Source organism: Apteryx rowi, unplaced genomic scaffold, assembly GCF_003343035.1.
Source record: "Apteryx rowi isolate R43461 unplaced genomic scaffold, aptRow1 scaffold_591, whole genome shotgun sequence".
Classification (NCBI taxonomy): Eukaryota; Metazoa; Chordata; class Aves; order Apterygiformes; family Apterygidae; genus Apteryx; species Apteryx rowi.
In genome coordinates, this window is record NW_020450862.1 from 273,044 (window position 1) to 285,146 (window position 12,103).

Here is a 12,103-nt window from a genome sequence, read left to right on the forward strand (position 1 = left end):
TGTCCATGATATCCGTCTGTAGGTATAAAGAATGTGAAAGGAACCAAAAAAAAAAGCACAAGAGGCACAGGTCAGGCATTTAAGGATCATTAGATTAAAACAGAGGAAAGTTACTTGGTTGTGCTTGGGGACTTTTGCTTAAATTTATCAATTGTTTGAAACTGTATAGCACAATCACGTGTGAAATTTCTGTTTATGTTTCAGTGGCATTTTTTCAGTCACTGCTTGTCATTTATTTTCAACATACTAATTACACAAGTAATCTACCTCTAAGTTAATTTATGCCTATTCAGAAAAGCTATAAACACTGCAAATCATTATACAGTTATAAATACGACTCTTGATGACTACATAAAGTATTCAGATGGAATTCAATTAGTAACTTCTTCCTCAACTTTAGTAATGTGATGTATCTGTACACTAAGTAAGTGCTTAGAAGTAGTCAATCATCTTTTTTATTTTGCTTGCAAAGCTAGCACTGATGTTTTGTTTTCTGCAAAACTGAAGCTGAACCCAGGTGCCTTAACCATTTTGGCTTATCGGACACCCACCACTTCTGTAATTAATGCTGATACACCCAGCTGTACATAATGCAGCACTTGAGAACTAGTAAGGGAGAATGTAGTTTTCATTGTTAAATAGATGCATGTAAAGATTAAATGTAATATTAAAATGAAAAGTGAGGTGAGTTTAGACATATGAACAAAATATTATCACTTGCTAATCAGTAAAGCATTTAACAGAGRAGCTTTACCACACACACACTCTGTATTTAATCATTACAGATAAGATATATACAGATAAGAATTACGAATATTAGTAGGACCTAACTAGTCATTTGCTAAAAAGGTGAGCTGGATAAAAAATTGATGGTATCCRATGCAGAGTGTGCTGCCAGCAAGCATGGGGATGGGGCAGTGGGTGAGGTTTTCTGAGGCTGAGCGGGAGAGGGGAGAGGAGCAGTGCCAGCAAAGCCACACAGCATAGTTCCTGGGAGAGAGGCAGATAGGGGAGAAGTGCTGTTTGCTGCTGGCAGCATGTGACAGCCTGCCCTACTGACCACACTCACCTGCTTCCAGCATCCCAGCAATGTTAAACCACAGATTAGTCTCCCTATGGACAGGGAGGGTGGGAAAGAAAAGCAAAGCTAGGGTTACCTTTTGGAGAAGATATGGAGCTCATGCTGTATGGCAGAATGTGTACCTGGGGTCATATACGAACTTAGAAATTTGTCGGGACCTTCCCACCTAAAGGTCTCTCCTCCTACCTTCTCACAATAGTAGAACTTTCCTATCTGCTGCTTTTGTTTAATTCCAGCTTTAGTGCCCTTATCCCATCTCTCTTCTCCCTCCTCTTCACTGCTGTGCCCTCCTTTATTTTCTCCTTAAATTCTCCTTCTTATTTGGCTCTTTCTCACAAATATGTTTTAATGTCTCCAAACTTAAACATATCCAAGTCTTCCACCCTGAACTGTTGTGCTGCAGCATTTCTTTTATACATGATCTAAGATCATGAATACTACTACATAGTGTTGAGATGTTGGGGAAGTTCTGCTTCTCCCCTTGTGGCTCAACCATTAGCTTCCCAGCCTGTGACAATGGCATTTACTAGCTATGGAAAAAAAAGAAAAAGTTGCCTTCCTTCAGAAGGCTGATTCCTTCCTGGGGTTTTACTGACAGAAGTTCAGCATACTGAAGGGCCAATAYGGTCATTGTGGATTCTCTGTGGTTACCACATTTTTCTGTCTGCCCTTCTTAACATCTATAGCATCTCCCTCCAAGTGGGATGCTTCGCTGACTGTTTCTAATTCCCCTATGTGGTATAACATGTTCCGTTGCCTCATCGGGAGAAATAAGGTAGGGAATTATCTTGAATTGAATGGGGAAAAGGCAATTAAGGAGCATGAAGTCAGTGATAAATATTCCTGTGGTTCCAACACTAGTTCAGCCACTTCTCATTCATAGATCCAGGGCTTTCATTTGGACTTGGACCATATACGCTTAAGCAGAAGAGGAAGTAAGTGGTCCTCTTGCATAGCATCTGCATCCAAGTCCAATAAGGTGCCACTAGCTTTACCTCTGTAGAAGGTATATTTTGATCCAAGCTTACTCTGTTTCCTGTGGAATTAGAGTAGGAAGAATCTTGTACCATCAGAACAAAGCCTTTAATGATTGAGATTTGCATAGGCAGATTTGTTGTCATCTCTGTACTTGGAAGGGGAAATCTACACACACAGAGATCTAGTAAGTGCTGACAAAAATTAACTGTGTGTACAGACCGTAAGTATTTCTGGATTGTTCATAATCTGTCTTCTTTAAATGCCATTTTCTTGGCTTGTTTAGGTTTTTGGAGGTCTCAGATGAGCTATAAGTGAATGGATTTAACTTCTTTACAGTGGGTCTCAAAATTATGCCTGTTCATCAGCATGTAGTAACTGGTTCAACATGAACTGTTTCTTCTATAAACATACAAAAAGCCTGACCCAGACTAAATCAATTTAAAAAGAAAAACATTAAAGCAGTGTTTCCTGTTACATGCTTATGATCTTCTTTGGTTGCTTATGATCTTACCGGATTATTGACCAACTGTTGCAGTCTACACCACCTGCTGAAAGGTTCAAATGGGATAGTGAAGTTGTTTTCAGAAGGACGAAGCAATTAAATTCATAATTCCTACAGTACCCTTCAGCTGGTAAAACAGTTTTTATGCTAGGGGTAGAGAAGTCATGAATCTTGGCTTACTCTTTTTCCAGATTTTATTTGCTAGAAGGGTTGGTTTTTGCAGAATGCAAAAGGTTGCAGAGTTCATACATAGCATATATGTTTAAGATTAGGCCAATTCTGTTGCCTTTTTAACTTATTCTCATCCTTCCAGGGAGTATACTTAATAAGATTTGGGGTGTACTCGTGAAAATAATTGATACAGAAAAGCACAAGTGAATGTTCATATAAAGGCCTGTATGTATATAATTTATTTGGAAAAAGGCTATATTTTAATCCGTATATAAAACTGTCAAGATTTACTTTCTGCAAGCAATAATCAGTTTAATCAAAATGTCACCAGGCATTAATAATTAATTCTAGTATTTTTAATATTTGTATAAAATATGTGTTTTTTAAAGGGTAATCTGTAGAAACATAATGTGTTTGGTTGGATTTCAGAGATTTACATCTAAGTGAGCAGAAGAAAAGTTTTGTATAATGTACAGGAGACTGTTAATAGTAGGAACAGTATGCAAGTGCAATTTTTATATCAGTATGAAAGTGTTAGGCTTTCATAGCCCAAAGGAGGTACAAACGTTATCCAGTCTTTGAGATTTTACAAAATGAAATGGATCAAATTAAAAAACAGAGGTCTGATCAAATCTTACAGCATCAATGGAATACACTGGCTGACCTAGTACCTCATTTCTTAATGTAGCTTACTTGTGTCTAAATAGTAGCTCTCTGTATTTGCTGCACTGAAACGTGTGTGCCAAAGAGTGATTTCACTTTTATTTAAATAAGTAAATTTAGTCATTATGTGAGAGGAAGAAAACCGCTGCCCCAATGAGGAGTTTCAGGATGACATATACAGACACATTTTGCGCATCAGTGCACCAGGACATGGCTGTGCAGAACAAGCCTAAGGAATATAGTGCTAGGTGCAGCTTACTGCAAGTTCTCAAGCTGCTCATGAAAGAGTGAATGAAAAATACGCTTTATTGTGAAGCAGAGGAGAAAAGATTTCATGAAGCAGGTGAAAAAATKATCATGTTCTGTATTTTATATACTTAAGCAGATTTCATAAAATATGTTATTTGGTCCGTTAGCTTGAATAATATTTCACAAAATAGATACTCCAATATCTACTTGCATTAGACAAAGCAAGTAAGTAGATTACTAAGTGTCATTGGGTCATACAATAATCTACAGCAAAAAAAAAAAAATACTGCATACATATTGATAAAATAATGCCTAGAAAGAATAATAAAAGACACAGTTGTTATGGTTAGACCTCTCTATGCAGAAAGTTGACAAACAATCCTGAGTTTTAGGAAACCACATTTAATTTTGAAATACCACTACTAACAACAGATTTTCACTGCATTTCTGCTAAGCGTTTAAGAAAGTTATAGGGCTGCTGAACAATGCCGTCACACTGCCTCAACAGCGAGGAACTTRGTCAAAACTGTTTACTTTCCTGCCATTCGCATGACTCTGTGGGTTGATATGGTTGTTTAATTGATTAATTAATGACCTTAGCTGTTAGCTGCTCCATCAGGGATTGTGGCAACAGCATCAGCAGTTCTCAGCTCTGAGCCCAGCCTCAGGGATGTGTGGGGTGATGCATTTGAATTGGGATTGCACTTGGAAATAGTTTGCCTACCATTAGCAGTGGATGCATCACAGGTTGGGATGTGCTGCCTTAATCTTTATTTACTTTTAGGCTGTTAGCATCAACGCTTAAATATTTTGCACAATTTTTAAGTTCTCTGTGGAGACAGTACTCACATACAGATAATGACTGTGATATAAGACACTAACCTAACAGTAGGTTGTATGGCAGATGCCAGTAAGAAGCTAAAGTTTAACTCAGTGATGTATAAAATCATGAGAAACACACTACACTTTGCATGATCACAGATGCAAAGCAAAAATTTTAAATAATATCCCCTTGCCTCCTTTTCTGGTTTGTTTAAAAAACAGTAGTAAGTTCCATTGCACATTTTTATTATATTATCAAATGAGCAGTGCACATAAAACTACATTGTTCCCAATGTAGAAGGGACAAGATCATTTCTTAGAAGATTTCCTAGTGCTCATTAGCAGAAGGCAAATGCTATTATAAGACTCCTCTGATGCTGGGCACATTCTGAATGATCTTAGCAGCCTCCGATCATCCAGCAGCTCTTGAATGTTTTTTTGAACTTGGGTGTGACTATTTTCCAAGCACAGCTGAATATAGAAATATACTGCAAAATATAATGCAGCAGAATTTGGCAGAATCCACACGTGATGTGATTCACTCAAAAGAGCTGCTTTTCTCACTAGTCATAATAATTTTAATAGGAAAGCACTGTACTAAAATTCCATGTTAAAAAGGTTTACTTGTTTTTCCATCATCTTGCAGTGTTAATTTTTATTATTTCAGTTAAATTTGAACAGTTGAAAATTATCTCACATTAAGCTTGTTCATAATACTGATATGTAGCTGTTCTTTTGAGGACTTGAATCCGGCATCCTCTGTCTATTCCGCAGATGCATGAGTTAGGTCTGTTTGCCTTCCCCCACCTCCATCAGGCTGCTCACGTGGACCTGGTTGAATGTGCGCTGAAGTCAGCAGATAGATCTCATACCAACTTGGGTGGATCAGGCTAAATTTTGAAATATATCTGTTCACCTATCTCATTGAAATACATAGGAACAAGGCATCTGGACCTAAAATAATACTTGCATATAATCAGGAATGGCAAAATTGATACTTCAATTTTCTCTGTAGCAAAATTTGCTTAATAAGCAAATCGGCTGTCAGATTTGACTTTCCTTGCTCATTGCACTGTGCAGTGTCATAGCTGACTGCACTGTGAAATACAATTTGTTCTGAATTGCCTTTTTTTTTTTTGTCATGACAGGAGAGCACTGAATTTAGGAATACTTCGAGACCCGGGATCAGAGGTTGAAGACAGACAATATCAAATAGACCTTCAATCTATAAACATTGGTACTGCTCATTGGAATCAGTTGAAACCAGAGAAGGAAAATGGAAAAGGAGGGGCGTTGACAGAGAGTGAAAGAAATTCTCAAAATCCAGCACTTGAATGGAACATGGCCAGTAGGTAGGAACTTTTTTTAACCTCTTCTCTTCTAGAACTGCGGACCACAAACACTGCAGATATCATTTGCAGAATATCTGAATCAAATACTTCTGTATTGTTTTTACATTGCAAGCACATTTCTGTAAAGTAGAGTTTTGGGTTATACATTTGAAATGCTTATTACTATTGTTGTTAAACTGTAATTACTGTATAGTTATTATGTGTCTCTGTTTCCATTATAAACTCTTTTCTGAGTGGCTTGCTGTATGTCCATAAAAATAACTCCAGGGCTGAGACTTGGCATTCAGCTTGTCAGTCTACAAGCAATGGGAGGTTTTGGTTTGGTTTGGTTTGCTTTTGTTTTGTTATGTTTTTAACTTCCTTTGTTTGTATTTTTACAAAGTTTGAATAAAACCAGCTTAGACATTTCTAAGTTAGAGGAGGATAAAGTAGAACATTTTCTATTGGTTCTGAACAGTTTTTTGCACTTCTCTAACTAAAAACAGATGAATTTTTAAAATGATACATTTCAACTGTCTTCCTTATTGTATACTGTAAGATATACACACACCAAAAACCCTTCCAGTTAAACAGGGTTGAAAGAAAAAGCATACATACATTTACTTTGTATTTTACATTTAAAAATTTTAAATTATAAAACTAATAAATATTTTCATTAATTTGAGAAATTTTGATTCCAGTTTTACATGCTTTTTTATACTCTAAAAATTCATACAGGTGCTTTAAAACTTAAACTTAATTTTTATCAATTGTATAGCAATCAAAGAGTTCTCTTTTCAGACTGATGGGGAATAAGGTTTGATACCCAAGAGCAAGCCTACAAAGCTCATTTTGAGGTTTTAGAAGCAGTTCTGCTAGGGGAAGCCTATTTGCCCCTACATTTTTTTTTTTTTTTCAGTTTAAAAGTCCTTCATATTTAACTTATGCAAAAACTGTCCAATTTATATGGAACTGTATGGGTCCCAAGATAAAGATTCTTAGCTGAATAATGGGAAGGGTTCCTAGACATTATGTACAAAAAAAGGAGGAACCAGAAGAAAGACGAAAATTGGATTATTGCTGATTTAATTTTCAAAAAAGGGAGACCTGAGGGATCTGAGAGATTTTCCTCAAAGTGCAAGCTGTAGCAAGAGAAGCTACATGAGGATGGCATGCAGACTGCAATGCTTAAGTGATGAATTGAGGAATGACCAGGGGAGCAAATAAGCTCACTCCAGAGGAGTGTGTGCAGGAAAAGGATGTGATCAAGAACAAATTCCATCTTATTATTGAAAAAATAAAGGACCAGAAAAGCAGGAGATCTAACCAAGTAATGATAAAGCAGGAAGGAGTGGCTGGAGTACAAGTGAAAATTCAGTTAAATCCAGTGATAGTATCTACTCTTCATTTTTAAGATCCCCTGGTTCTTTCCTGTCATCTAACATTTATTTATTTATTTATATATTTATTTTACTAATACAGGTCCATGAAGGATTTTTCTTGCTCTTGAAAAAAACGTGTGTGACCTAGATGGGTCTAGATGTTGGGCAAGCTGCCCTTGAAGTTCTGTCTCACAGCACAATGTAGGGCCACTGGCACTTTTTGGAAGATAAGATGACATTAATCTCCAAAGGAGTTTTGGCCAGTTTGCAAGTTCAGCTAACATTAGAAGACCAGCCGCTGAGGAACTGTCTTTTCTTTCCCTTCCTGCTGGTGACTCGAATCAGTGTTGTCAGCAGGCTTTGGTCTGAGCTTTATGGTTATAGATTTTGATAGGAAATTTGGTGAGATTCCTGAAAAGCTATTAAGATAAGGGAAGCAGCTGTTACAAGAAATCTGAGGGTTGGGGGGGGGGGTTGTATAACTACTAGGACATTCTTATTTTTTTCTGCAGCGTTCCAGTATAAATTTTTATTAGAATATATTTGACTAATAAGTGTGTTTGTTTTGAAATTGCTTTTGAGTGAATATCCTACTTGCTTTTAAATTTAGATCAGGGCTGATATGCACACATTAGTCATACATTAGTGATATGCAATAATGTATTTTAATTCCAGACAGAATTTGTTTAAGGAGAAAGCTGGTATAAGTGTTTTCTTGTCAGTTTGGCTTAAATTTTTATACATTTACTACAGTTTGTTTTTAGGATATTTGCGTTTTTGCTTTTTAGTTGGCAGTCAGTTTTGCTGTGTGTGGGTTATTTAATGACCTGTGGAAGTGGAGTGCTGAGAACTGGAAGAACCTGCACTGATGTCTGCCATCCGCTGGAATGCTTCCAGCCTGCACCAACAGGGCGGCTGCATGGTGCTTCACGTGATGCCTAGTGTTTGCAGGGTGAAATTTGTCTTAAGATTTACTGAAACTACCAGTGAAGCTTTATTCTTTGACCTACTTGTGATACTGTTTTCTTTTTTAATTCTTTAAGTTTCATTGATATGTTTAACCTGGAACATATTGAATGATTTTTATTGAGTTATTTTAGGGTTAGTTTCATTGTTTGGTTTGAATATACTTCTGTTTGTTTTTACTTATCATTTAGACCCAGTGTTATGGTTTATTAGGTTAACTGGGTTATAAGATTCTTTTTTCAGATCCATTTCTGTCTCTTTTACTGAGTTTTTTTTAATGCTTAGTTGGTGTGTGACGCAGCCTATAATCCAATCTATATCTGTATATTTCACACAGAGTTACTTTACAGAGGACTTCGGCAAAGATACCAGCCTTTCATTTTCCATTCCCATTTCTAAAAGTGTTACTGTAAATATTTTTTATGAAATAAATAATTATAAAAATTCTAAAATAGATTATATTGTAATTTAGTCTTCTGGGCTGAAATCTGTTCTTGATTTAAAATTTTGAATCAAAACCAAATCATTCTAAGTATAAAATCTATGGATATAATACAAATAAACATTTGAGAGCTTTTGACATAGTTTATCATTTAAATGCTGTAGTGTTTACACAAAAAGTAAATCCTTCAAATTTTCCCACCACTTTTTCTGGAGTTCAATATTTCTAGTATTTAATGTCTCATGGTTATGTTTTTTGTTTTTTTTTTAACTTTTACAGTTTAGTTTGGAAGAAAGAAATCTTTCTTTGAGACTAACCATGTTGAACGTTTCAAGTTGTTTAGGGCAAAGTTCTTCACTAGCGGCTATTCTGAAGTGCTAGTGTAATACCTCCTGCGCCGCTGGAGGTCACTCGAAGAGGGGTGAGGGAGCTGGAGCACTAAGGTAGGGTAGGTGCCCTCTCTCAGAAATAACTGTCCAAATACTGTGCTGTACTGAGGATCAGGGATCATAACTCTTCCCATTATGAAATGTTTATTCTTCACTGTAGAAGTTATAAAAAGCTCCCTAATGGTGTAATATATAAAAACTGGAAACAGTCAGACAGTTCTAATAAGGTTATGTACAAATGAAACCTGTCCACATTTATACCCTTTACCAAACAGCATGTGGGGAACTGGGAGTACTTAACCAAAAGAAGTTTTCTTGATTGAAAACTGCTTTTTCAGCTTGCAGATCACCTCCTCCCTTTCCCTCCTCTCAATGGAAAAAACAACAGCCCTGAAGGAAATAAAGAAATATATCCTCTCTTGAGGCCTCGCCCCCATCCCTGTGCAATCCTGCTACAGCTCCCAGCAGCAACTTCTGCTTCCTGCAGCCTGAATAAACTCTGTTAAAAAAAAAAAAAAAAAAAAATTAATTGAGGTTAAAAGCATTACTTCTCTGTGTGGTAATGAATTGAGTGTGGCAATATACTGCATTACAGTTTTGTCCGTGGCATACCACCATCTGGAACAGCTCTCCACGACTCTCATTGAGTATGTCAGGGAGCCAATGATCTGTTGTACAAAACTGAACAAAATACCACTCTTGCTTTGCAAGGATCTTCTGAAAGGTTTCCTGCAGACTTTTCATTGAACAGTTTTAATTTTCATGCTTTTCTGAACAGTTGAAGTACAGCTTGTATATATATGAATACATGTGTAGGGAAATAGGGGCATACCCTGTGAATGTTTTGGAATAAAATAAAATACATTTGCATTCAGTCCTGTATTTCAGTTTTTGTATTTATGGTACCTTAAGTCATGCCTGTATTCATACTGTACAAAGCCTTACTCCAATAAACTGGAAGTAAGTTATTTTCTTTATTAATCCACAGCAAAGAAATGTTGCAAAGCATTGTTAATAAGATGAAAATTAATTTTACTGAGGCATAATTGTTTAACGATAGTCATTTTGTATGGCCAGATGGTGTACGTTTGTTTGTTGTTTTAATTTTGGTAGTTAGTTTTATGCTACTTCACTCTCCTGTGATGTATGTTTGCAAAACCTCAGTGAGGTGAAAGGATGTGAACTGTTCTGCCCACTGTGAGGGGGGGAACTGAGGCACAGTGAAGGTAATTTCCCCAGGTTTCGTTAGTAGTTACATATCCCAGTACGTCTGTGGCTCAGGGCTTCATTGGTTTACACAGTCACAGAGGAAGCTTACTAGAGAGAAGTCATTCAGATGTGCTGGGTTACCACGCTAGCTAACATAACGTCCGTGGTTTTGCATGCCACACACATACAGGCAGTATGGGATTATGGGGTAGTCTGTGCTGACACCTGATTTGTGGTGACCAAGTCACAGCACTCCAAGTGAGGATTCATCTCTCTGTAGATACTAGAGTTATGTGGCATACGTGAGCTCTTGGTTGTCATCCACGTAGTGAGTTTATATGAGTTTCTTTCTGACCTATATTTTATTTAAGTCTAGCAAGACTCAAACTCCAGATTCAGTAAGGTATCATAATAAAAACTTGATAATTAAGATTAAGGCAAACATTTTCAAAGTTTCACTTCGAGGTTATGTTCAGCTCTTTCTGGACAGTTTTTGTTTGTTTGGACTATTTTTTCCACATAAGAAGACCAACATAGCCTTGTGTGTGCATTTTCATGGCTTATCCAATCTCACATTATCACACCTCCTTGATTAGTGCAACATCATCTCTTTGGCAGTCTTTTTCCGCATATAAATTCAAAATGCTTCTGAGTGGATGTAATCAAATGCTGATGATTTGATTTGATGTAATCAAACGTTGCTGCTTTGATTACAAAATCCTGTTCTTCGGGGGGGGTTTTCTCTCTTCTCCCTGCAACATTTTCTGTCATATTAATCATTAGATATGCTTTTGCTTTAAAGGTACGTCCAGGCTTCTCTGTCTGTCCATTTCCCTGTATGTGTCTTTCATTTTCTTTGATACACCTACACTCACTGTTCATCAAACCTCTTCATGCCAGGTAGCAGGCTGCCACATTTAATTTTCAAAAAAGCACTCTCTTGCTCACTCCCAGGTTATCCTAAATGTTTTAAAGGCATTTCCTGTGAATATTCACAATGTTATTGCAATGTCTTCTTCCAAAGTCTTCCAAAAACTTCATTTCTATTATGCTTTAATACAAAAACTCGTAAGACAGCTTTCAGGTTGTCACTGTACTGCTATCATTACCTACAGTGCTGTTAGTTGTTCCCTTTTACTTCSCTCTCTGCTGGTCTGTTTTTTCCTATAGTAAACTGTATTTTTTGAGGACAGAAAACATTTTTGTCCTATGCTTTTACAATACCCAGCACTGTGGCTCAGTGGTCTGTAACCAGAGTTCATGTTATCATTCAGGTATAGCCCAAATTCAGCACTGAGTAAAAGGCACCTACAAGCCTTATCACAACTGTTTTGCTGCCTTGTTGCTTTGTGTTAACATATGGTCTTTCGAGTGTGCTCTACTTTTAAGTGCAGATGATCAACTGCTTTAACATCTCTAGAAGTACTAACTTTTTCTTTTTTTCAAGACAAATATATAACAGATGCATAAATGAACCATGGAATGAATGTGCTGCAGACATAGAGCCATCATTACACTCTTCACAATCAAGTTTTTTCATAAGCTCATGTGGTGTACACCTGTGTTAAGTTAACGGTGCACTTAGGTGCAGTGTGGAAGATTTAATAATTCAAAGTGGAATTTGTTGCTTTGTTCCTTTTGTGCGCTTTCTCATATCCTCTACCCTCATTATTTACTGTGCTCTGTTTGCCTTCTGTTTGTACTTACAGTTATTTTGCTAATACTTGATTTGGCTGAACTTCACATTCACCAACTAGAAATGTAGAAACTAGTAAGTAGGGTAGGACAGGTATACCACATAAGGATGATTGATTAAAAAAAGAAAAAGGAAAAGCAATCAATCTATATTACCAAAAAATCCTTTAAAATGCAGTGTGCTGGATACCTCTAAAATAATATTTGAAAATTAAGAAATGGG

The 12,103-nt window shown here is 36.7% G+C and overlaps 1 protein-coding gene across 18 annotated transcripts in view; it reads left to right on the forward strand.

Moving 5' to 3' along the window:
- VPS13B (vacuolar protein sorting 13 homolog B) overlaps positions 1-12,103 on the forward strand; it is a 438,137-nt gene that overhangs the window by 267,918 nt on the left and 158,116 nt on the right. For 17 of the 18 annotated variants that reach the window (XM_026082771.1, XM_026082768.1, XM_026082772.1 and 14 more), the window contains one exon: positions 5,615-5,818. In XM_026082771.1, coding sequence (XP_025938556.1) covers positions 5,615-5,818 — 204 coding nt within the window. Of the gene's footprint in view, positions 1-5,614; positions 5,819-7,967; positions 8,143-12,103 lie in introns of those variants that run through there. The other variant, XM_026082786.1, reaches the window with a different exon arrangement.